Genomic DNA, 24,221 nt, shown 5'->3' on the forward strand with positions numbered 1-24,221 from the left:
GAATTTCTAATGGAGGACGCTGCCTCTCTATGCTACCAGCCGCCACTCTATGACCCGGGCGGCGCGCGGGCGAGCCGCTCTGCCCCTCCCCTCCATACCCTGAGGCCGCCCGGCCCCTGTGCGCCTGCGCGCCGCGGCCGCTCTACCCTCTCCCTCCCCCCGTCTCTATGGTGTCGTGGCGGCGCCCATGGCGGTGGCGGTGCTGCGGCCGCTGGACGCTCCCCCGGCCGAGCTGGCGCCGGTGACGGCGCTGCTGCTGGCCCCGGAGCCGCTGTGCGCGGCGCTGCGGGGCCGGGCCGGCGCTGGGAGCAGCGGCGGAGGCGGAGGAGGAGGCGGCGGGCTGGTGCTGGCCGTGCGGCCGGCGGGGCGCGGCGGGGCGCAGGCCGTGCTGCTGAGCGCTGTGGCGCTGGAGGCGGCGGGGCGCCGGGGGGCCGAGCTGTGGCTCCGCGGGGCGCTGCTGCGCCGCCTGGGGCTGGCTGCGGGCCGCAGGGTGGCCGTGTGGCCGCTGCGCCGCCCCCCGCCGCTCGCCTGGGTGCTGCTGGCGGCGGCGGCGGGGGGCGGAGGAGGGGGGAGGCCGGCGGGGGGCGCGGTGCTGGCGAGGAGGGGCGAGGCCTTGCCGGGAGCCGGCCCCGGGCCCGGCCCGCTGGTGCTGGAGGCTCGGCCGGCGCTGCAGGGGCTGCTGGGCAGCGGCACCCGCGTCGCCCTCGCGGCCCCTCCGCCGCCGCCCGGTGGTGGTGTCGCCTCCTGGCGTCGCCCCGCAGCGCCGCCGCTCGTGTCCCGCTTCGCCGCCGGCCCCCGGGCTGCTGAGGGGCCGCGGTTGAAGGCTGCGCCCCCCGGTGGTGGCGCCGGCGGAGGGGCGGAGGTGTGGGTGAGCCGGCGCGGGCTGCTGGCCCTGGGGCTGTTCCACGGGGAGTGGGTGCGGGTGCGAGCAGAGGGGGAGGCCCGGCAGCACCTGGCGGCGCTGCTGGCTCGCCCGCCCGCCTGGGAGTACCCGCGGGCTGCCCGCAGAAAGCCCCCCGATGGCACCGCGCTGCTGGCGCCGGCCCTCGCCTTCAACCTGGGCTGCGACCCTGCCGGCGGTGGGCTCCTCTGTCTGCAGGTGAGTGCTGCGGGGAGCGGGTGGTGGGCTGGGGGGCAGCTGAGGAGGGAGCTGGGGGTGGCTCATAGTGTCCCTTGTCCTGCCACAGAGGTATGAAGGAAAGGCTGGTGCTGCGGAGGGGAAAGGAAGCCAGTCCTTGCTGTCCGTGCCGCCCTTCGCCAAGGAGCTGCACCTAGAGATCGTCTGCTCGCCAGCCTACAGTGCCAGAGGAGTCTATGACCGTATTCTCTACAAGCACTTTGAAACGCCCCGGTGAGCCACGCAGAAAAGCCACACATTTCTGTTCCTGGGGGGTTTTGTTTGTGAGCTGCACCCTTGCTGCGTGTTTGTGGCATCCAGATCCAATACGTGTTCATTACACGCATAACCAATAGCAGAATGCTTACGGAGAGTATTTCCAAATGTCCGTTTGCACCATCTGCTCCCCATGAGTTCACACAGGTTCACTTCCAAGCAGCATCTCTTGTCCTGTCCCTCAAAAGTCACCCTTAAATCTCTTTCCTTATAATTTATCATCCAACACCAAAAGCTCCCAAGGACTGCCCGCAGACTTCCCTTCTGGGGCATGTCCATAAACGCAATTTTCAGCTTTGAGTGAAGATCAGTGACTGGGAAGCTGGATGTGCTGTAGTCTTTGCTTGTGAAACCTGCCCCCAAGCCTTTTCAGAAGCCTCGTTATGAGGCTTTCTGCTGTTGCAATTAGCCAGGCACAAGAAGGTGACTTTGTCGGGAAGTGACACTCTTTGACAGTGTTCATCTTCTGTATCTCCCCCTTAGTAGTCTGGTTGCAGCTACTCTCATCCCATGCATGCCAAATCTTCAAGTGGTTATTTTTGGTTTTAGAATGCAAGGAAGGAGTGAATTGGTATAAATTGTGACATTCTTTTCTGTAAAAACAGATGTGGTATGGGGAGGACATGCAAGAAGAATTTACTGTTTTTCAGTGTTGAAACTGTGTTTTGTTGTTGTTTCTTTTAGGCTTGTCCAGGAGGGAGACATCCTGTGTGTTCCTACGTTTGGGCATGCTGAGTTTTTAGATGTAAATGCAGACAAATTCCTTAGGTAGGTGGCAGTAAACTACGGTGCTATCACATGAATACCAAAGAGAAAAGGTTCTTCTCCACTTGTTTCTCTTGAAACAAGACAGCAGATTCCGTTCTTACCTGTCTCTGGAGGTGACAGTTTTTCTGCCTCTTATTTTGGGGGAAGAAGGAAATGTTTTGCTTGGATTATTGTTGAATCATTAAGGTTAGAAAAGCCCTCCAAGATCATCTGGTCCAACCATCCACCTACCACCAGCATCACCCACTAAACCACATCCCCAGGCACCATGTCCAGCCTTTCCTTGAACACCTCCAGGGACGGTGACTCCACCACCTCCCTGGGCAACCCATCCCAGTGCCTGACTGCTCTTTCTGAGAAGAAGGCAAAATGAGAAGTTAGAAGTTAGTCCAGCAGTACCTGTGGGCTGAAGCTACCAGGGGAAGCTGTAGCTGTTAACAGTCCTTTTGGTCTGCCTAGCCAGACAGGAAGCAAAAGTCTCTCTGCCTACCCTTGCCTGTCAGTTGGCTCCTGGCTGATGGATGTTCTTGTCTTCCAGATCTTGACTCCATGATTCTGACTACTTGTTTTTCCTTTAGGTGGCCAGAGCTGTACTTCAAAGTGACGAAGATTTTAGGCATGGTGGAAGGCGAGCAGTCTGAGGGTTACCTGGCGGACACGCAGAACACCTCTTTGTATCTGGTAAGATGTTAGAGGAGGGCAGGGAGGGTGTACTGAGCCTGAGGGTGCTCTACAGATGCCAGATGTGCCTGTGGAAGCTTGTGCTCTTGTAGAAGGGCATTTCAGGACAGACTGTTGCTTGGTAGCTGTCTTTTCTCAGCTGCTGTTCTGTTTTCCTCACAGGTGGGTTCAACAAACAGTGCTGTCCCATCTGCCCCAGCCTATAACAGTCACGAGTTCTGGAGCAGCTTGTCTCCTGCCGGACTCTCTGATGTTGTGAAGGATCTCTGCGATGCACTTCGGCCTCACCTGAACAGTCAGTGAGTTAAATTCCCTTCCCTCACGCCTCGGGAGAGCTGGGGCCCTGCTCCCCAGTCACTGGGAAAACTGCCTCTGTGTTACAGGGCAACCACGCTGAGCAGGGTGGGCAGCGTTCTCCTCTCAGGACCAAGTGGCAGTGGGAAGCTGATGGCTGTCAGAGCTGCGTGTAGCTGCCTCAACCTCCACCTCTTCAAGGTAATTCCTCCTCTGGCTGGTTGATGATTCTATGATCTCTCGGCCCAGAGGTTGCCTTTCTACCTTTTTTTTTTTTTTTTTTTAATAACTATTATTTCGGTGAGTCTAACTGACTGTACAGACAGTGCAGCACACGGTAGTGTTTTAGGGGATTTCACATCATTGGGTAGGGCACTGAGTTGGAACCATACCCCAGAGGCTGGCACCAAGTGAAAACACAGAAGTTGAGGAGGTGATGAGGGCAGGAACTGCAGTGACACCAGGTGTTTGCAGTTGTCCCTGATAAAAAGCATGTTGCAGAGTGAGGCAGAGATCACACTGAGATCTTCCCCAGCTGGGCAGGAATCCTACAAAAGAAAGGTGGCCGTCGGTTTGATACCAACGTGTGTGCCAGGTCTGCTTCAAAATCTCACTGCCTTTAGAAGAGCTGCGCTGTAGGTGGGCTTCCTTCCATTCACTGAGAATCTGTCCATGAGGACACAAAAGCCCCCACATCTTCCATTGCTGTGCTTGGCTTTGGAAAGGGGAATGACCTCAAAATGAGGTTTGTTTAGAAAAAGAGTTGGCCAAGGTAAGAAGTCCTGCTATGGAAGCAAATGAGGGACAGCGTTCTGTAACACAAGGCAACTGCATAGATCATACAGAGATGGGCTTGAGAAAAGAGAATTGAAGCCAGAGCAGATGAGCAGGAGGGTAAAGGAAACAAGAAACATCCTTCAAAGGACACAAAACTGAGGTTAGAGTGAAGGATGGCGTTAGCAAAGACTAGGATGTGTGTGAGCTGCTGGGAAATAATCCCTGTAGTTCCTGCAGAGCCAAGCCCTGTCCAGTAAGCCTTCAGGAGGTTACTGAAGGTGTTACAGCAAGCATGTGGTGAAGGGAGCGTGACTGAGACAGTCTACTTAGGATTTGAAAAGGCTGTTTGGGAAACTGTGGCGGTGAGATGCGAGTGAAGATCCTGGTTTGGATATAATGCTGGTTAAAGGTTTGGGACATGATGGTCCGATGAGTCTGAGCTGATGGTAGCTGATGTACCTTCACAATCAGCAGGGGAGCTCTGCAGGTGTCTGGACTGGGAGCTGTGCTGTTCAGCATATTGAGAAATGACGTGGGAAAGAGGATGAATTGAGATCTGGTGGTTGTTCAAAACAAAGCCATTAAAGGTACGAGGAGACAGATGGACAGACTGTCCTTGGGCTAGAGGAGAGGTTGAATGAGACAAAGTGACTGAGCAGTAAGATGCCAGATAAAATTTTCTGGAGGTAGCTTTACAAGAAAAGTGTTGGATTTCAAGCTGGCTGTCACCAGTCAGGATCAACACTTCTGTTCTATGTCAGTGGCTTCATGAAAACTTTGGCTTTGCTCTCCATACATGGAGAGCAAAGGGCAGAGGGCTGTAAATGCTTACCCTGATCTTAGTCTTTCTTAAGCAGCCACTTGTGGCCATTCATGGAGACAAGATAGTGGACTAAGTGGACTCTTGGTCTGTACCAGTACAGCCATTGGTAGGTTTTCACAGCTGCAGCTACACTGGGTAAACTTTATGGACAATATGAGGTCTAGCCCGTGTCTCTGAACAGCACTTAGAGTTCTGAACACAAACACTGTCTTCACTGACTTGTTAAAAATGCCGTTTTCCTTCTGCGCACTCCTTTTTTTTCACTCTGAGAGTCTGGATGTATTCCTCAAATTCTTTAATCTCCTTGAATCTATAGATTTATATTTGTAAGGGGCTTGGAAGTTGCAGGATGACTTTTCTAAGAGCTTCCCAAACTCTAAAAGGACTTGGAAGAAGAAAAAAGCTAGAGTAGAAAAGAGCTTGAAGGTTCCTTTTTGTGGAAGGAAAACATAAGCTTACTCCTTTCGTGTGGGTCTTGTTAAACTCACAGAAAACAAGCTAAGCATTTTGGATATTTGGGTTTTCTTCTTTTGCTTAGAAGTTGGGTCCTGTTAAATTGTGGCACTACTTGGACAGAGAAGAGCAGTTACGAGAGTAAATCCATAACAGTGGGTCAGTGGGGGAGGCAGATAAAGCCCTGGCCGTTGCCCAGCACTGTGTCTTGTTCCAAGCAAAATGTCCTGTAGGGAGTCTTTGTCACAGATCCACTGCTAAACCTCTGGCTTCTCAGTGTGCAGGAGCCATATCTGGAGACTTCTGGCAACGCTGCAGAACAACCAGCAGATTTCCTCTCCTCTCTGTGCAAAACCTCTCAGCACCAGGAGGCAGCAGTGTGTGTTTGCAGCAGTGTTGGAGCTGCTGTTCCAGAGCTCACCAGCAGCCTCTCCGTTTTGGATGACTTTATGCAGTGTTTGCCTAGTAAACGGTGTAAAGCCACCCACAACTTTTCTTTTTCTCCTTTTACCTTCTACCTCTCTCTTGCGCTTTGAGCCTGTGTGGCGCTGAGCTGAATAGTGCCCTTAGCCTTCCCCTCTGCTCTTTACCCTGTTCCTCCAAGGCGCCTTGTTCTCCCTGACCTATTCTCTTCCACAGCTCTCCCCTTCCTTCCAGCACAGGTTGGCTGAGCCGTGACATCTCCTTCATTGACTTCTCCACTCCCTCGTCCTCAGCTCTTTCAGCCAAGACCCTCCTGCCCCCCTGTCCTCCTGCAGAGAATCAGGAAACTGCCATTTCTGCATGTCAGATACTCCCGAAAACCCCTTCCAGCTGCGGATTGCCCACGGCAGGCTCCATGGAAGCGAGCGTTGCTCCCAGTCCCCAGGCTGTCCATGTTGCAGCCCCTGCAGTCCGTGCGTTGTGTGGCCTGTCTTGCAGGTGGATTGCGTGAGCTTGTGCGGTGACACCAGTGGAGCCACGGAGGAGAAAATACAGGTGGCCTTCGCCCAGGCCCAGCAGTTCCGTCCCTGCGTGCTTCTGCTGAAAGACATAGAGCTGCTGGGCAGGGACCGGGACATGCTGGGAGAGGACGCCAGGGTCATCGCCACTCTGCGCCAGCTGCTTCTGGATCGAGACCCAGCCCTGAGGTACAGACCTTGTTGGGCACCCAGGATGATTGTTTCCTTTACTTTTTTTATGTCATTTGGCCCCAGCTCTGAGGCTGAGGGGCTCAGGGGGCCTTATTGTCCAAGTTTGGGCTGGTTTCTGAGTTTATTCAGATGAGCAAAGCTGGCGTAGTTGTGAGGCATGCCAAGGGTCGCAGGGTCTGCGGAGCTGTTCTGCTGGGATTGCAGAGCTAGACCCCAGGAGAATCCCTTAGCAGATGAGAAACACCAGGGAGCAGGGAGGGAGGCCCCAGGTGAAGAGATGAGACGTCACTTGAGGGGCCTGAGTTGGGGGCAGAGCTCACAAAGCAGTTCACGGGTAAGCTGGAGGAGAGTGGTATATGGGAGAGCTTGGCTAGCACGTGCACGTTTCTCAGAGGAAAGGCAACTACTGGAGAGTGATGTGATGTGGGTGACAGCAGTGGGGAGGGGGAGGTTTTCACAGAGCTGCAACCGTTCACTGCCCCCCTTTCTCAACAGCCACCCTGTCCTGGTGATCGGCACAACCTGCAGACCCCAGGATGTTCCTACAGATGTGCAGACTGCTTTCCTTCATGAGGTGAAGATGGAAGCCCTTTCCGAGGAGCAGCGGAGGTCGATGCTGAGCGTGCTGACCGCCAGTCTTCCTCTGGGCAAAGAAGTGAACCTCGCCAAGCTGGCCCGCAGGACTGCAGTGAGTGAAACCACAGCGACACGTGGCAGGTGGCAGCCCTGTGATATGGCAGGATGGGAGAGAAGGGACAAATCCCGTAGCCCAGTCAGTATCTTCAGTGGTGAACCCCAGTCCTCAGACATCAGTCTTAAGAGCAGATTTCTGGTGGCTGAGGAATCGATGCTTCTTGCAGAGGGTTGAGGCTCTGCTCTGCTAGAAGTCAATTTGAAAAATGGAAAGGAAAAAAACAAAAGACAAATCGTAGCCATCAACCAAAGCACAGAAGCTCAGAGTACAGCTCTGCAGGGAACCTTTCCCGTACACCTTTTATGGCCTGGCTGGACTGAACTGATACTCTTTGTTTCCGCGTTCACAGGGTTTTGTGCTGGGGGATTTCTGTGCCTTGCTGTCCCACAGCAGCCGGGCTGCCTGTACCCGCATCCAGGCCTTGAGGTAGCCCGGGCAATTTGGCAGGAGGCGGGGAGGGTGGGGATGCAGCGAGCCCGGCCGTGCTGGGAGCAGGGCAGTGCCTGAGCCCTTCCCTTCTCTTTCCTTGCCAGTTTCCCAGGTGGACTGAGTGAGGAAGTAGAGAGAGATTTTTGCACTGCTGGCTTCCCAGTGCTTGAGGAGGATTTCAGCGTTGCTCTGGACCAGCTGCACGATGCCCACTCACAGGCAGTGGGAGCCCCAAAGGTAGGATGCTGGGGCAGAGGAGGGGGTTGTTCTTCTAAAGATTCTCTCTCTGTGGCTCAAGATGCTTCTCTCAAACTTTGCCAGACCTGTGCTGTGCCCGAGCATGTTGCTTCCTGCTGTCTCATTCCACATACTCCCCAAGCCATGAAAAACAGTCCAGGTGTGTTTTTTGGACCCCGTTGGCTTTGGATTTGCTCAGGGAAGCCCTTTGCAGCCCTAATTGGAGGCAGCTTCATCAGTAGGGGTGCCAGGCTGCATCGCTCAGCCTCTCAAGAGGCTGCTGCCTCACTGGGGTCTCTCCAGCTGCCTGGCATATAGGAACATGGAGAGGTTCCTCCCTGCAGAGGGAGTTTCCCCAAGTGTGAGAAGCTTTAAACTTGATCCGTGGCCTTGGCCATGGCTCGAGCTGGCACAGGGTTTTCCGAGAGCCGGGCAGTTAAAAAAGTTGGGGATCCTTTAGGGAAAGGGACAGGGGGCTGAGAGAAAACCAGCAGTCAGCTCCTGGGGAGGAACGTGCTCTGCCTCTGGTGGCTCGTGACCGGGGAAACAGTATTTGGGGTCACCACTTCTGCTGGGCAGTGCAGTGCCAGGACCAAGCAAAATGATCAGAGCCTCTTCTCCCTGCCCCCACGTGCAGACGACTGTGCTCAGCACAGGGCTGGAAACGCTGCCCTCAGAGCAGTTGTTCTGGCACCTTCCCCAGCTGCTCGTTTGCAGTCCTGCCCGAGCGAGGTGTCGCCTCGCTGCTCTTGTCAGCAGGGAGCTACTCTGGGGCTGCTCGGTATCTAATTAATTCAGGAATTAACCAAACGAGCTCTGCTTCGAGGTGTGTTTACCAAGTTCACTATAAGCCAAATACTAACCACAGAGCATGCTCGGCAGCGGGCTGTGTGAATGGAAGCTAATTCTGCTTGTATTTTGCAATCCGTTATCGATTTCTTAGTTACTGGCTGGGGTTCAAGAAGCCCATTAGCAGACACGGATACTTTCAACGTATGTAACTCTCGGTTCCGTGCTTACTTTTTCTGGTTAGTCACATAATTTTTTTTTTTTGCAGTTAATGGGATGCCAGCTTGAGCCTCTGAGAAAAAAATGATTTCAAACTTCAGTTGCTAGCAGCATCTGCAGCGTGTCCTACAGCTGCAATGTTCTCTGAAAACAACCCTGCAGTTTTCCAGCTCTTGTGCTGATGTCTGCAGGAGCGTGGGGGAGAAGGCAGCTCTTCTATTCATCAGCGGTGAAGGAAGGGTGCCTGGGATCTTTGGCTTTAGGTTTTTTTTTCTAGAAATCCTTATCTTGTCAGACCTGATTTTCCGGCAGAGTTGCTGGACAGCTGGAGGAAAAGCGCGATAACATCTCGAGTAGCAGAGCAAGGAGAGCCAAAGGAGGGGAGGGAGCCAAAGGAGGGGGAAAGAATTTCCCTGTGGCCTATTTTTAAACTCCCCAGTTGTGCTGGCACCTGTTCACCACCCAGCCAGCAGCTGGGGGCAGCGTGCTGGGGCTTTGTTTTCTCTGCGTGTTCCCATGAGAGCTGCTCTGGCTCTGGGGGATCTGTCACCCAGGCTGTGGCATTCCTGCTATTTCGAAGGCTTTGCACAGAGCATCCTCCTCCAAGGTTCTTTTAGCATAAAATAACACAAGTGGCATGGCTCCCCCCTCTCAAGTTTGCTGTCTTTCCTCACTTAGCAAACCTCCCTTGCATACTTGCAGTTGGCCCCATCCCTACCTACTTGTAAACCCATGAATTTTGTTCCTGCTTTCCCCTTTTCAAAAGCAGCTAGCTTTTTGCAGTGCCCTCCAGGCTGTCTGGCTCTCACATCCTCCTTCACGTGACAGAGCTGTTAGTAGCCCAGGTTTTATCACTGTTGCGAAGCCCTTGCTCAGTCTCAGCACCGTGGGGGACAAAGTGCCCTAAACACAAGTTGCTAGGCCCGTTTTTCCTTCTTTCATCCTTCCCCCATGTGTCCCTAAGGGGATCTCAGGTGGCTGGGCAGTGTGGTGAGGGGCTGACTTGCTGCCCTGCAGCACGAGAGGCCGACGACTGGAGCAAGAGCTGAACAGGCAGGCTCAGGAAGAAGTGCTGACGGGGACTCTCCCTCTCGTGCAGATCCCCTCCGTGTCCTGGCAGGATGTTGGTGGGCTCCACGAGGTGAAGAAGGAGATCCTGGACACAATCCAGTTGCCCCTGGAGCACCCAGAACTGCTGTCGCTGGGTCTGTGCCGCTCTGGTCTGCTGCTGTACGGGCCTCCCGGCACAGGGAAGACCTTGCTGGCAAAAGCCGTGGCAACCACGTGCACCATGACCTTCCTTAGGTGAAGAGCCTTGCAGGAGGACTGGCTTTCTCCTAGCGCTGGCTGGCCCTGCTCTAACCAGCTCCCTTCTCTCCCTGCAGCGTGAAGGGGCCGGAGCTCATCAACATGTACGTGGGGCAGAGCGAGGAGAACGTGCGTAACGGTGAGTGGAAGCGTCCTGAGCCTGCACGTGGCCAGAGGGGCTGCTCTGTGGTGCCAGAGGGAAGGGGGAGTGCTTAAACCGCTTTTCCAAACACCCATCCACAGCAGGCAGCAAGGGCATATATCCAGCAGTCCCTAACACCCAGTCTGGCTCTCTCTGAGCCCCTCTGGCAGGAGTAGAGAGGGGTGGTGAGGCAGCAGGCAGCTGATTTCCATCCACAGCTCTTCAGCTCTTCTCTGCTGGTGACTCCATTCAGGTCCCGTTGATTGCTCCTCCTGCTTTTCTCATCTCGTGTGCTCTCTGTCTCCTCCCAGTGTTTGCCAGAGCCCGGGCAGCTGCTCCCTGCATCATCTTCTTTGACGAACTGGATTCCCTGGCCCCAAATCGTGGGCGGAGTGGAGACTCTGGGGGTGTCATGGACAGGTGAGCGAGCATGGCGTGTCCTTGGGAGAGCAGGCATGTCTGCCTCAGCTAGGGGTGCACGGGGTGGCCCAGCGAGGCAGAGTCCATCCCAGCTCTTTATCTCCCTTTTCCCTTCCTGCTCTCTTCAAACCCTCTGCGTGGCCTGTCTCCTCTCAGGCTCATAGTACGGCTGTTTGCATTGCAGCAGATTCCTGATTGCCCAAGCTTGTTGTGCAAACATTTGGTTAAAACTGAGCCTCCTCCAACTGCTTCTGTGGCTGCCAACTGTTCCCTTTGGCCTCTTCCAAGGCCATCCTTCACACCCCTGCTTTTTGCAGTGGGAAACCTTTCAGCTGCCTCTGGTAGAAGCAAAGCACGTACAGCTTGGCGATGCCCAGAAACAGGGTGACTTCCCCCAGGGCTCTTATGCTGAGCTGATAGTCCCTCTCCAGTCTTCTCACCATCCAGGAGGGGTTCTGCAGTGCCACCATGTGCCCACAGCGCCCGTCTTCATGCACACAAAGCAATTGCTTTGGAAGGGGCTGGGTATGGTTTGTGTTGGTTGGCTCAGGCAATGCCAGAAACTGGTTGAGATTCCCCTATGCCAGGAGGCCTGCACAGCACTGCAGAACTCTGCTGCCAGATGTCCTTGAGCCCGGTGGTTTGCAGAACTAGATCAGCACCGTGTGCTGTTTGCTGCCCTGAGGACTGGTCAGCAGCATCGCAGGCCCACCAGGGAGTCCCCAGCACTGACTGACAGGGCAGCCCTGCAGCTGAGCTTGCTGGGCAGCACCACGTAGCAGGGAGAGTTGGGATTGACCAGCACATCTGTGTGGGGAATCCGATCCCTAGCCGTGCGTGCCTGCCTATGTTTGGTCTGTGTTGCCAGCGTCTGATAGCAAGTTGTAAGCACGTGCAGCCAGCCTGGAAGGGTTCAGAGACAAGTGCAAGTAGGAAGGACCGTCTTGGTACCAGGGGCTTGTGCTGACTTTGCAATGAGCCCACACAATCGCTGGCTGTGCCTGGAGAGTCTGGGCAGCTGTGTCTGGGCTGTTCTAGGGAAGAGAAGTAGGAGGTGAAGCCCAGGATGTGGAGTTTAGTGGTCTCCCCTGTTCTTTCTTCTATTTGGTGGCTGGGAGTGACAGCAGTGCCTTGCCAGGGCCCAGTTGTGAATATCCCATCTTGTTCCCTGCAGAGTTGTCTCGCAGCTCCTGGCTGAGCTCGACGGCCTTCATTCCAGCCGGGAGGTGTTTGTCATTGGAGCCACCAACAGGCCTGACCTCCTGGACCCCGCGCTGCTCCGGCCGGGCAGGTACATCACCTCCAACCCTGCCTCGCTTCAGGGCAGGGCTGTAGAGCACCTCAGCCGGTGATGAGCTGAGCTGGGTCTCTGCCACCTTCCCCCCCCGCAGAGACTCTTCCTAAAGCCTGCCCTGGCTTCTGGGGAAGGCAGGCAGCTGACACGAGGCCAGAGCTGATAGCTGTAGCAGCAGCACAAGCTACCGTGCTTGTTACTTCCCCCCCTACTCTGGTTATTGCCCCAGCAGCTGAGCAGGGCAGTAGGAGTCTCGCTGTGACACCAAACTGGCAGTAGGACTTGGTCCCCCAGGGTCTTTTCTGGAGAACTCTCTCCCAGCTTGTCTTCGTACCTGGGGTTTGCCCGCCCTGGGGCAGGGCTTTGTATCTGCCCTTGCTGGACCCTGTGTGGTTCCTGTCAGGCCATTTCTCCAGCCTGCCAAGGTCCCTCTGAAGAGCAGCCTTGACCTCCAGCATCTGTAACACCCTCAAAGTCTTCTGTTGTCCGTGGACTTGACAGCAGAAGGAGCTGCCCCAGGGCCACCACCTCTCAGTTTTGGTGCACAGGGCTGAGCACCAGTGGCAGGTGTTTCTGGGCCTGTTCTTGACCACCTCTTTTCTTTTTTTTTCTCTGCTGACAGGTTTGACAAGCTGGTGTATGTGGGCATAAATGAAGACCGGGAGTCCCAGCTGCAGGTGCTGAGTGCAGTCACCAGGAAGTGAGTGATGCTGTTCTCTTGCAGCACCTTTCCATCACCTTGCGGTGGGTGGCAGCCTTCCTAGGAGCAGGACACCCCTTGCTTGAGGATCCTGGCCGTGTGGTGAGGCTGCAGTGCACCAACACAGCAGGAAGGTCCCACTTGCTTTCTGCAAGACTTCCACAAGCACGTCAGCTGCTTTTTCCAGAGCCGAGGGTGAAGGCAGCTCTGTCCATCGTACTGCCTCTTGTCTTGTGATGTTGAGGGGTGCAGCCCATGCTCTGTGCACGTTTCTCTGTTTCCCAGATAAAACACTGGTTGTGGGGTCACCAAGCAGCAGGGTTTGGCTGCTTCTCCAGCTTCTCTGAGCTCCGGAGAGCATCTCTGGAAGCAGAAGAGCAAGCTGTGCAATGTGGGTGTGGAGTTACACCTCAACAGCTGGGTGAGCAGCAGAGCATCTGCTCTGCATCTGCTTTAGCTAGGACTTTTGTGTCATGGGTCGCTGTCATCGCTGCTCCTTTCGAGGATGAGCTAGCAGGAGACGTGAGGGCGTGGGCGGGCTGCGAGCATCGTCTCACACCGTGCGGTTTGGCAGCCGTGCCCTCCAGAGCTGTGCGCTCCTTCGTGCCGTAGGAGGCTTGCTGCTGTCTGCCGTGTGGCTCTGATGGGATGGTTTGGTGTTCCAGTGGTTCCTGCTGTCTGTAATTAAGCGTGTTCTTATTCAGCCCTGGCTGCAGGCTGTTCCCAGGTGTGCAGAGCGTTTAATTTCCCTGAGTGAGGACTTGAAGTTGCCTTTGATCCTGCTTAGCAGGAGAGAGGACCTCGCTGTGGGGATGTTTCAAAGAGAAATGACTGTGGTTAAAAAAATAAAATAACCAAACAAACATAAACAAACAAACAAAGCCCTTTGATTTTTTTGGAGCGTGCGGAGCAGAGTCCAGAAGTTGCTAAACATGGGGTGTGACTCTGTGGCCTCTGATTCCTCCTGCCCAGTCACTCTGGCTGCTGCATATCTACCAGACTGTTTTTATTTTTGTCCTGTGGCTCTGACACCTGTGGCTTCGTTTCCTGGCAGGTTTAAACTGGATCCTTCCGTGAATCTCAGCAGCATCCTAGAAAAATGCCCGGCTCAGCTGACAGGAGCAGACATCTACGCGCTGTGCTCGGATGCCATGATGTGCGCCGTCAAACGCAAGGTGGAATGGATCGAGGAAGGTGGGAGCCCGACCCCAGCCCATCCCAGGCGTTGTGGCTGCCCAGCTCAGGGGCAGGGAGGGCGGTTACAGCTGCTGGCAGTAACTGGGCTTCGGGAGGAGAGCCTCGGAGGCTCCGGGGCTGTCTCTGAGCGCTGGGCTGTGGGTTACTGGCAGGCAGTTTCGACGTGTGTGAGCATCTCCACCTCCAGTGCTTGGCCCTGGGGGGAAAGAGAGGCACGGGTTTTCTTTCCAGGCCAAATTCCCTCCCTTGGCAGGAGAGAGGGATGCTGGATCTTGCCAGCCGCCCTAGTGCTTTGCTCTCAGTCTTTTCCCATTCTCTGTCTCACGCAGGGCTGGACACAGAGAGCTCTGCTCTCATCCTGACCATGGAAGACTTCCTGCAGGCTGCTGCGAGGCTGCAGCCGTCGGTGTCTGAGCAGGAGCTGCTCAGGTACAGACACATCCAGCAGAAGTTTGCTGCCTGCTGACGCTCAGCGCAGGTGGGCCTGGAGGAACCAAGGGGAGGATGCGCTAAAGGAGCGAGAGAACTGGGCTGAAAACAGACGCCCTGCTGGTGGACCCCGTTTTTTGAGCTGGGCTGAAAAAGTGGCCGTGCAGTTTCGTGTGCAGGCGCTGTTCTGCTCAGCCTCCCCGGGTGGTGGGTTGTGTAGCAATCCCTCAGCTGTAGAGGAGAACCCAGGAACAGGCCAGGGTGACCCCAGGCAGGGGAGAAGCTGAGTCTGGTGAGTGTGGGCAGCACGGGGGTGTCCCAGGACAGCAGAGCGAGGCCAAAACTGGACCCAGTTTGGCAGCGGGACGCGGGCTGGAGGTAGTCACTTGTAGGACATGAGGCAATGCTGCTGCCACGGGCCTGGCCTTGACATGGTCTCCGTGAATAAATAGAGGTTTCTGCTCCATTGCGGCACTGCCTGGCCTCAGATCTTTGTCCGTGGTGCTCAGGACAGTCCCTGCTAGCCCCTGGGAGAACTGGGTGTCCCAGAGGAACCCACGTCCGTCCGGCAGGGAACGGGGAGTGCAGGCACATGGCTGGGGCCACCAACCCTTGTGGGGCTTGGAGAAGATGAAGGAAAACCTTGCTGCTGCCTGCAGAGGGAGCCCCGTTCTTCCTGGAGGAGCTGCAACAGGGACAAGTGGCAGCAACAGAAAATCCCACTAGATACCAGGAAAAACTTCTTGCAGCAAAGAGGGGGCCCCCAGCCTTGGAAATACTCACCCCAACCCCTGGCTGGAGCAGCCTGGAGCTGCCCCATCTAAGCCAACCTGCGCTGAGCGTGAGCTGGACCAGACACCCCCGAGGCCCTGTCTCACCTCGCTGCCACACGTGCGCTGCTCTCTGGCCTTTGCCAAGGGTGCCAAATAACCCCCACACTTGAGCTGTGCATGTCGGGCAGCTGGCCAGCAGCTGCCTTGTGTCTGCCAGGTCCCTGCCGCTGCTCCCACAGCTCCGGGGCAGTCCCAGGGTAAAGCAGGGAGCCGTGAGCGCCCCAGCCCCGCGGGGTGTTGGTGCTGCCCACACCAGGACTGCTGCCAGCGGTGTCCCTGTGCCACGTGTGGCTGGTGAGGACCTTATCCTGGTCCAGGCGCTTGGTGCGTGACCACCCAGCTGAGTGCCTTGAGCGCTGCTGCTCTGGCTCCTGAGCGTGTTCAGGCAGAGCTGGCCGTGACCACACCGTGCTGCTGGATGTGGCCACCACCTCTTCCCCAGGGCGAATGAGGAGGGGGCTGCAGCCGTACCAAGGAGAGCAGTGTCAGGAAAAGGGGGTTGGAGGTGTGGTGGGGACATGCAGCCACCCAGGAGCCAGCCCACCCTGGCCACTTGGTGACTGGCAGCAGCAAGGAGCAGAGAGAGGGGGGTGAGGCTGTACCTGTGCCACCCCCTGCTCCCCCTGAGGTCTGGCAGTCCTTGCCCTGGGTACCCAGATCCCCCATACACGGACACACGGACCACAGGCTCCAGTAGCTCTCACAGGTGCTCTTAATTAACAGTAGGGGGCTCCCAGGCAGCTCGCGGCGATGTCCCCAGCCCCCTGCGTGTCCCCAGGAGCGTGTGCCGCTCGGAGCTCTCCGCCGCCACAGTCCCATCTCGGTAGCCCCCTCACGCCGTCTTCTTCACGACGTGGATGAAGTAGCAGGGGATGTGGGCCTGGCCTGGCGTGTAGGGCTGGAAGTCACCCAGGACGCTGTGCTGGCACTTCCCCTGGAAGGCACCCTTCAGCAGCGCCGTGAAGGCCTCCAGCCGGTGCGGGTAGTACGAAAGCCGAAATTTGCTGCGAGGAGGCAACGGTGGTGAGGCTGGGGAGGGGCTCGGTGCCCACCAGGAACCACCCTGGTGGCCCCCTCTCACCTCAGCTCTGGGGAGGCCCCCGCCTCCGTCGGGGGGACCTGCACGGTGTAGTCCAGGGTCACCATGTGGGCCTTGTTGTTCACCAGCAGCACCGAGGTGGTGATGTCCTTGGTCAAGTCGCTCTGGGGAGCACAGGAGAGGCATGGGGAAGGGGCTGGGGAATGGGGTAGGTGCAGAGGGGCGCGGGGTAGGGCAGGGTCTGGCAGACGCCCACCTTGTAGTAGATGTTCTTGCCAGGCGGTGCGCAGCCCGTGGCCAGGATGTGGTCGTAGTTGCGGTGGTCGATGACCAGGACGCCCCCCGGCCGCACCATGCTGGCGATGTTCCTCAGGGCCAGCTTGTGGTCGCTCTGGTCCCCTGCGGAGGGAACCGCGGCGTCCCCAGGCAGGGGTTGTGCCCTCGTACCCCCAGGACCACCGCCACCCCCCTCATTTCACCCATACCCAAATCCTTGCACCCCCCCCTCAGCTCTTAGCTCGGGGAACCCGCAGCCCCACCCAGGGTATGAGCTCAGGCACGTTCTCAGCCTCGCCGGGGCAGCGCAGGGAACCCACAGCCCCACTTGTGGCACGAGTCTGGGTGTGCCTCCAGCCTTGCCAGGGACGCGACACCGACGCACGCAGCCCCGCCACCCTGGGGCCTGGTGGCCCCACTCGTGCCATGAACCTGGGCACGTTCCCTGGCGACGCAGCACCACCACCTTGGTTAACCCACTCGTGCCACGAGTTAGGGAAAGTTCTCAGCCTCCTGGGCTATGAGTAGGGGTAGAGGTGGGTATGTGACCCCTCCCCGAGCCCTCCCACCCCCTCCAGCCTCACCTTTGAAGTCAGGCAGGTGCGCGAAGGAGTTGCCCAGGCAGATGACAGCATCGAACCCGTCCCCTGGCTTCTCCAGGTCCTTCTCCAGCGTGAGCCAGTTGGCCTCCTCGATGACTGCAGCGCAGGGGAACGCGTGAGGGCAGCTCCCCCCACCCCCCCCCCCAACACCACCCTTTCCCTGCGAGCTTCCCCCAGCTCACCCCATCGGTCGAAGGGCTCCTCCTTGCGCCGCTCCCAGCGCTCCTTCAGCGCGTACTTGAGCATCTTGTCGCTGGCGTCCACGCTGGTCACCTGGAAGCCCTCCTCCAGCAGCATGATGGAGTCCACCCTGGGGACACGGCTGTCAGGGGGGCGCCGAGGAGGTTCTTTGGGGAGGGAAGGGGGGGATGGGGGCTCACTGCTGCGCGGTGCCTCACCCGGTGCCGCAGGCCACGTCGAGCACGGAGCGGCAGCGGTGCTGGCGGAGCAGCGCCAGGAGCCAGCTGCGGTACTCGGCCGTGCGGCTCCGCGTGTCCCCGATGTACAGCTGCCACACGCGGGCCGCCCGCCCGTCCGCGTACTGGTCCGGCAGCCCCTCCGCCGCCACCCCCAGCGACCGCGTCCGGTACACGCTGTCCACCATCCCGCCGCCCGCTCCGGATCCGGCTCCGGTCCCGGCCCCGGCCCCGGCCCCGGTCCCGGCCCCGCTCCGGCCTCGGCCCCGCTCCCTGCGCGCCACTCCCCCCGATCCCGGGCGCGCCACTCCTCCCGGCGCGCCACTCCCTCGCCACGCCCCCCGCACTCCCCCCGCCGCCAGCCAATCGCCTGCCGCGCACCTTCCCGCGCCACGCCCCCCGCCTGCCCTCCCGGCCAATCCGCGCCGCCCGCTCCTCCGGCTGCGCGCCACGGCCCGCGGGTGGCGGGGTCGGGGCCGACGCCTGCGGTGCAGCCCAGCGGGGGGCTGCGGAGGGCGGGGGGGGGAACCGGGGGAAACGGAGGGGCTGGAAGCCGTGGGAAGAGGCAGGAGGAGTAAGGGAGGAGTAAGGGAGGAGTAAGGGAGGAGTAAGGGAGGAGTAAGGGAGGAGTAAGGGAGGAGTAAGGGAGGAGTAAGGGAGGAGTAAGGGAGGAGTAAGGGAGGAGGAGTAATGCCGTGAAAACAGCAGCGCTGAGGGTGTGCGTGACACGCACGAGGTCCTGTGGAAAGCACCGTGAAAAGCTCCTGTGGGCACAAGTGGGAAGTTAACCGGCCTCTGCGCCTAGGGTGTGTAAGGAGCACACTTGTCTTGCTTGATTTTAACCTTGAAGCTTGATTTTGATGCAGCACGTCGGAGGCCGTGCGTCTCGATCCGCCCCAAAAGGCACCTGGGGCACTTCACTCACCCCTGGTGAACTTGGGTCGCTGAACGGGAGCAGGTTGGTGCACAGCTAAGCGCCTTCCGCAGGACAGAGGTAAGCAGCCGAGGACTATGGGGAGCAAAACAGCCCAGGCACAGGAAATGGTGTTAACCATAATGCAAAAAGAATGAAAAACAAACAAACAAACAAACAAACAAACAAAAAAACATAGGAAAGTTATACCTGCCCAAGACTCCAAAATACTGATTCAGTCAGGGCTAGTTCAATCTACAAGCCTAAGACCTGGGTCCAAATACATGTTAAACTCCGGGACTCGGCCACATGAGGTGACAGAACAGCAGTGGGACTGCTCACAGCATGGCAATTGATGTCCAATACCCTACAACAGCCTACCCAGACACCTAGGGGACAGGCGGAGGCTCCTATGACCGTACAATCTCCATACACTATGAGCTTTTTACAGTCAGTGTCTGAAATGCACGTCCTGGCGCTGCACAACTGTCAGACTACAGCACAAATACTTCCAACAGCCCCTCAATGCACGGTGTGACCTGGCCAATGGCGCCGGCTAGTGGGCCAACGAGCAGTCGAAAACGTAGGATGACCAGAGGGTGATCGGTTACGTGGAGATGCTGGAAAGCCTGCACAGTCTTCTATCGCCACAGAGCAAGGACTGCAGGGGTCTTGTATGCAATTTCTGGACCAGCTGGTAGGTGCCCTTTACAGGTAAGTAGATCATGCTGCGGCTCGGGAAGTTTTGTTGAAACGGCTGGCGGTTGAAAATGCTCATGCAGATTGCCCACGGGTCTTAAAAACTCTGCAACATCCTGCACTTACAGACAGGATAGATGCACGTCAGAAGGTGGGCACCCCACAGCATCAGGTTAGCCCTTTAACGCAGGCTTCTGCGGCTTTCCATGCTGGATCCTCTGAGTCACAGTAACACTGATACTGCCATTATCCTGATCCCAACGGCAGTTACGGGACTGCTGGATGACAGATGCCCAGGTGCCGCGATGCTTGACTGAAGTTCGTGGGTAAGGCGGTTTTGGCTCCACAGGACCTGCACGAATTATGTGGGCACAAAAGGTCTCTGCACAGCACCCTTCCCATCGCTGTAAACTCCAACATTCCGCTCAGTGAAATGAGATACAGGGCCGAGATGGGCCCGACCATCATCACAACAGCCATCGCCGTCCTTTTAGGTTCCATCAAAATGGACAGCTGCTTGGATTTTAATTACACTGGTAAAAATCAACCTATAGCACAAAATATTAATTCCTCTCTGTCAATATATAGAAATAGCACAGCCTGCTGCAACTGTGCCAGCCCGAACATCTTCCACTCCACCAACGTGCCCTTAGCACTCCCCTCGGAGATCTTTATCCGCGGGGATTGCGCGTGGGGAGGAACACCCGGGTCCATTCATGAAAGCATCCAGAAAGGAAGGGAGGGGGTCAATAAACTCAGGCAGGATGGTGAGCAGGGATGGATTAACAATTTTTTTGGTGGTTTTGGGTTGGGAAGCTGGGTTATGCACCTGCTGAAGCTACTCACAGTATGGCTGTTGATTTTCTTATGTATTTTAATACATGTACCGGAAAATGACCGGCCTCTGTACCTAGGGAATATAAAGAAGCACACTCGCCTAATAAAGTTTCATTTCGTCCTGCACATCGGAGTCCGTACCTCTCAGTCTGCCACAACTGCCCCCTGCCCCAGCTTGCTGGAGCCTACAGGGGCCAGTGAGTCCATGCCAGGGCTGGCTGGGGGCCGTGGCCCCACAGTGTGGAGCGAACCCCTTCCCCTTCAGTACTTTTGGGGTGAGCACCATGCCTCAGGGCTCCCAGCCCCTGCCTACAGCTCGTCAGCAGGGCTGTGGGGGAGCGGGGCCTCCTCCTGGACACCGTGCTCCTCCAGGGTGGCCCCTGCATCAGGGAGGCTCTCGATGCCCTCACTCTGCTCCTTCACAGTTTTCTTCTTCTTCTTCCCGCTCTTTTTCTTGCTCGGCTTCTCCCCCAAGCTCGCCAAGTCGCCCTTCTTGCCGGTCCATTTCTCCGCCAGGCAGCCTGGGGAGAGAAGCAAAGCCCTGAGGGAGGAGCGGGGCTCCCCACACCCTCACCGGGCCGCCCCGCTCTGCCCTATATGTGCCCGTCGCCCCTGGGAGCGGCAAAGACTTACTCGCATCCTTCCCTTTTAGCACATGGTCAGCACAGAGAAACTGGGAGAGATCCTCTGTCTGGTGGTGCCTGTACCAGTCCTCGATCACGTCTTCGTACTCCTCCACCAGCACGTCGCACTAGAGGAGAGAGGAGAGCCTAGATCCCAGCACGGGGGGTGGGAGCATGATGCCAGGTTCTGCCAGCACCCAAAGATCCTCCCCCAGCCTGCAGAGCCGCTGCGGGTTGCCCCCGGCAGGCAGGTACCTGCTTTTTGAGGTCAGCCACCTCGGCGGAGGTCTCGTTCCACAGCTCGTAGGGGATGTCCATCACCACCTTGACGCCCTTGTGCACCAGGTTGTGCAGGGTCTCAAAGGTTTCCGACATGCCCTGCAGGGGAAGAGAGCCACCCCGTGAGGTGACGCTCCCTGCCCAGCTCCTGCTCTGTCCCCAAAGTGCTGCCCGGGGTACAGACAGGCACAGGGCATATATCTCCCTCCTCCAGACCCAATTTCTGAGGCCTCATGTGCAGATGGCTGGCTAGGGACCCAGAGGACAGAAAGAACAAACCACAATTCAGTGTCCCAGTAGCATGCGGTGAGGCGAGGGACTGAAGGGTAGCCCCCACCTTTGCAAATCTGTTGCTGCCGCTCCTCTCTTTGTGCAGGTTGTAATCCAGCAGCCTCTTGCAGATGTTCTCCGTCACCTCGATGAGCCGGATGTCCCTGCACAGACGGGAGGGAGGGGAAGGGCTCGGTGCTGCTACCCAGGAACAGCCAGGGTGTGGGGCTGAGCCTTTCTGGAGCAGGAGACACATTCCCCACGCTATGCTTCCCACGCTGCCAAGCCCTGGTGCATTTTAGGCCCGTGCAGCCCACCTGCTGGCTCAGCAAGGCCCCGGCTCCACAGGCACCAAACGTAGCAGGAGCCCCTATCCTGCTCTCACTTACGACTGCGTGTACTTGACGGCGGAGCCCTTCCCGTCCAGGAAGCCATACTTGGTGTCGATCACCTCCTTGGTCTTGCCGGTCTCCTCAAAAGCAGATTTCAGCTCCAGCGCCACGTACTTACACACTGCAGGGCAGAAAGCACAGGCGGGTTGGAGGCTTTCAGTGCTCCTGGGGACGGGACTGCTTGGGGAGTGAGTGCCGGGAGAAGGGCTGGATGGAGATGTGAGCAGAGCAAACATCATCCGTGTCCAAAAAAACAAACAGCAGCACCTCAGCTGGTTGTGCTGAGATCCCCTGAAGCGAGGGGAAGACCCAAATCAGACCCAAATCCCTGTGCTAACGTTAGGGAGGCCGGGAGGCAGAGTTCCACCTGCGGGAACCCTTCAGAGCCGCACTTGGCAGCCACCCACGGCCTCATCTCTGAGGATGATGATGAGGAAGATGATGATGATGATGAGGAGGAGGAAGGCTCCTCGTGCACCACAGCAGCCCCACGGCGCATCCCACCCCCTCCCCACAGCACCGAGCCCTCCCACCCCTGAGGGGGCCGTGGGAGGGCAGGGCCCAACCGCCCCCCACCCCCCGTTTTCCCTCCGGACACCGTCAGGCGGCCGCAGCGCTTTATTTCCTCAGCGCCTCCCCCTCGCCCAGCCCTCGGAGCCCCCCCGGCCCCGCTCACCCTCGCACTTGCTGGGCAGCCGCACCCAGTCCGAGTCGTCGCCGCCCGCCGCCGCCAGCAGCAGGAAGAGGAGGAGGAGCACGGCGGGGCCCTCGGCCGCCACAGCCGCCGCCGCAGCCGCCATGGCTCCGCTTCCGGGGCCACGCATCCGGCCGCGCCTCGCCCCGGTAACCACGGCAACGGCCAATCCGAGCGGGCTGCGTGGCGCGCCCGGCCAATCCCAGCCCGCGCGCCACGACAAGCCCCGCCCACCGCCTGCCCCCGGGATGGACGGGCCCCAAGTGTGGGCAGTGCCCTTACCTCCCTCCCCCCCCCACACCCTCCCTCCCCATCCCCAAATTTTGGGGTCCCCCCCCCGCAGCAGCGGGGACCCCGCTCTCCTCCCAACCCCCCCAGCTTTGAAGGGGGCTCTCCGTGCTTCCAGCACCGGGGGGGCTCCTCGCTGCCCGTCCCCTGGGGGCGCCCCCAGACCCAGCAGGGTGCTGCCCCCCCCCCAGGCACTCACCCCTGGGCCATGATGGCGGAGGTGAGGAGGGCGTCGAGGAGCGCCACCTTCAGCAGCACCACGCGGGCGGCCGCCAGCAGGGCGGCGGAGCCGCAGGCACGGGGCCCTGGAAGAGGGGAGGTCAACATAGCTCCCACAGGGGGCTGGGGGGCTGCACTGTCCCCACACAGCCTCCAGAAGTGTGGCGAGGCTGGGCAGGTGGCCTCCAGGCTCCAGGGGCTGTGGGCTTCCTGAGGTCTCACATGGCATCCATCTCCTGCCTCCATCCATGGATTTCAACCCCAGCCTCTATCCTGGGCCTCCATATCCAGCCTCCAACCCCAGCCTTCATCACCAGCTTCCAACCCCAGTGTCCAACCCCAGCCTCTATCCCAGCCTCCATCCCCAGTCTCCAACCCTAGCCTCCATCCCTGGCTTCCAACCCCAGCCTCCACCCCAATCCTTCATCTCCAGCCTCCAACACCAGCCTCTATCTCAGACCTCCATCTCCAGCTTCCAATCCCAACCTCCATCCCTGGCTTCCAACCCCAGCCTCTATCCCAGGCCTTCATCTCCAGCCTCCACCCCTGGCCTCCATCTCCAGCTTCCAACCCCAGCCTCCACCCCCAAAACGTTCACCACCCCCACCAGAACCCAGTTTATTGCCCCCTCCCCAGTCCATCCCCACCCCAGCCTCCAGCCTCCCAGCGGGGTTTCTCCCCCAGCAGTGTGATTCCAATCCACCACCGGGGCCGGGCACTCACCGATCACGGTGCTGGGGCACGGCTCTGCCTCCTCACCTCTGCCTGCGGGACGGGGAGCAGCTGGGGAGGTGGCTGCAGGTGCACATCGGGGCCGGCCACAAACCCCTTCCTGCGCCCCAAACCGAGGGCAACGTTCGCCCGCGGGGCCTCGCACCTGCACCCCACCATCACGGGAGCCTCATTCAGCCCCGTTCCCACCGAGCCGGGCAGCGGGGACACCCTACCTGTGACGGGGACGGGGCTGGAGCTGCGTGCCGGAGCGGTGCTGTTGGGCCCCACGTGGCAAGCCAGCAGCCCACCTTGCGGGGGGCTTTCGGGGAGGATGGAGACGGCGCAGACGGTGCCGCCGTCCTCCGGCGAGGCCCCGTAGGTGAAGGACTGCAGGGCGCTGCCGTTGCCGCTGGAGATCCAGACGGCGTCGCTGGAGCCGGGCGGCACCTCGCTCACCACGCACACCACCAGCTGCCGGCGCTGCCCGTCCACCACCATGGTCAACGGCGGCGCCAGCGTGGGCACGGAGGCTCCGGAGGCTGTGAGGAGGCGGGGTGGGACCATGGCTAAGCGCTGGGATCCCCTTGCCCTTCGCACCTCGCCATGGATGACCACCATCCTGCCCCAGTGCTATGGGTGGAGGACCCACCACCCTTGTGTCTTGTCACCCTGGTACTCACGGGGCAGGAGCGGGAGCAGGGTGGAGGCCAGCAGCATGCAGAGCACCTCCATGGCAGCAATAGCAGCAATAACAGGACCAGCAGCAGCAACAGCAGCAGCAGGAGGAGCAGAACCAGCAGCAGGACCAGCAGCAGCAGCAGGGCTCAGCCCCTCGCCACCTCCACCTGCCCCTCGCACCTCCCAGCCCCCGGGGGAGGAGGCTGCGAGGCTGGGGCAGCCTCCGCCGTGGTCCCGCCCCCCCTCCCCGCCCCGCCGCCGTGGTACGG

General features: G+C 58.6%; 4 protein-coding genes across 5 annotated transcripts; 1 reads left to right on the forward strand and 3 right to left on the reverse strand.

Annotated features, from left to right (window-relative positions):
* The first annotated feature begins 169 nt into the window (after positions 1-169).
* On the forward strand, positions 170-14,646 carry PEX6 (peroxisomal biogenesis factor 6). Its single transcript, XM_084284173.1, has 17 exons — positions 170-1,099; positions 1,188-1,351; positions 2,078-2,161; positions 2,740-2,842; positions 3,005-3,141; positions 3,226-3,337; positions 6,111-6,319; positions 6,818-7,010; positions 7,366-7,442; positions 7,550-7,682; positions 9,790-9,995; positions 10,076-10,137; positions 10,452-10,560; positions 11,735-11,851; positions 12,477-12,554; positions 13,609-13,748; positions 14,081-14,646. The coding sequence occupies exons 1-17, from the start codon at positions 188-190 to the stop codon at positions 14,215-14,217; spliced, it is 2,973 nt and encodes a 990-aa protein (XP_084140299.1). The 5' UTR covers positions 170-187; the 3' UTR covers positions 14,218-14,646.
* Positions 14,647-15,755: 1,109 nt separating this feature from the next.
* On the reverse strand, positions 15,756-17,573 carry GNMT (glycine N-methyltransferase). The gene is made up of 6 exons (XM_084284180.1): positions 17,329-17,573; positions 17,113-17,240; positions 16,913-17,026; positions 16,309-16,451; positions 16,095-16,216; positions 15,756-16,017 (listed from the first exon to the last, which is right to left on the reverse strand). The coding sequence occupies exons 1-6, from the start codon at positions 17,532-17,534 to the stop codon at positions 15,846-15,848; spliced, it is 885 nt and encodes a 294-aa protein (XP_084140306.1). The 5' UTR covers positions 17,535-17,573; the 3' UTR covers positions 15,756-15,845.
* A 2,132-nt stretch (positions 17,574-19,705) lies between these two features.
* CNPY3 (canopy FGF signaling regulator 3) lies at positions 19,706-22,172 on the reverse strand. Of its 2 annotated transcripts, none has more exons than XM_084284182.1 (6): positions 22,036-22,172; positions 21,357-21,480; positions 21,035-21,201; positions 20,674-20,796; positions 20,429-20,546; positions 19,706-20,316 (listed from the first exon to the last, which is right to left on the reverse strand). In XM_084284182.1, exons 2-6 carry the CDS (start codon positions 21,400-21,402, stop codon positions 20,105-20,107), a joined length of 666 nt encoding a protein of 221 aa, XP_084140308.1. In that variant the 5' UTR covers positions 21,403-21,480; positions 22,036-22,172; the 3' UTR covers positions 19,706-20,104. The 2 variants fall into 2 exon arrangements, with proteins under 2 accessions (XP_084140308.1, XP_084140307.1); XM_084284181.1 differs by having other exon boundaries at positions 21,035-21,131; positions 22,036-22,166.
* Positions 22,173-22,517: 345 nt separating this feature from the next.
* PTCRA (pre T cell antigen receptor alpha) lies at positions 22,518-23,838 on the reverse strand (the record flags this gene model as incomplete). The annotated part of the gene is made up of 3 exons (XM_084283399.1): positions 22,518-22,646; positions 23,284-23,325; positions 23,508-23,838. 3 exons carry the CDS (start codon positions 23,836-23,838, stop codon positions 22,537-22,539), a joined length of 483 nt encoding a protein of 160 aa, XP_084139525.1. The 3' UTR covers positions 22,518-22,536.
* Between the last annotated feature and the right edge of the window lie 383 nt (positions 23,839-24,221).

The sequence above is a fragment of the Netta rufina genome (genome assembly GCF_964035555.1).
Source record: "Netta rufina genome assembly, chromosome: 3".
NCBI classification, from domain to species: domain Eukaryota; kingdom Metazoa; phylum Chordata; class Aves; order Anseriformes; family Anatidae; genus Netta; species Netta rufina.

Bases quoted from the DNA above. Each gene is read 5' to 3' on its own strand.
- PEX6 (XM_084284173.1), top strand. From the start codon at position 188: ATGGCGGTGGCGGTGCTGCGGCCGCTGGACGCTCCCCCGGCCGAGCTG. The intron at 1,100-1,187 runs GTGAGTGCTGCG...GTCCTGCCACAG, and splicing joins GTGGGCTCCTCTGTCTGCAG to AGGTATGAAGGAAAGGCTGG. The intron at 2,843-3,004 runs GTAAGATGTTAG...TTTTCCTCACAG, and splicing joins AGAACACCTCTTTGTATCTG to GTGGGTTCAACAAACAGTGC.
- GNMT (XM_084284180.1), bottom strand. From the start codon at position 17,534: ATGGTGGACAGCGTGTACCGGACGCGGTCGCTGGGGGTGGCGGCGGAG. The intron at 17,027-17,112 runs GTGAGCTGGGGG...CCTGCGCTGCAG, and splicing joins GGAGCCCTTCGACCGATGGG to TCATCGAGGAGGCCAACTGG. The intron at 16,452-16,912 runs GTGAGGCTGGAG...TTCCCTCCGCAG, and splicing joins GCACCTGCCTGACTTCAAAG to GGGACCAGAGCGACCACAAG.
- CNPY3 (XM_084284181.1), bottom strand. From the start codon at position 22,159: ATGGCGGCTGCGGCGGCGGCTGTGGCGGCCGAGGGCCCCGCCGTGCTC. The intron at 21,132-21,356 runs GTAAGTGAGAGC...CCGTCTGTGCAG, and splicing joins GCCGTCAAGTACACGCAGTC to GGACATCCGGCTCATCGAGG. The intron at 20,797-21,034 runs GTGGGGGCTACC...CTTCCCCTGCAG, and splicing joins GCAGCAACAGATTTGCAAAG to GGCATGTCGGAAACCTTTGA.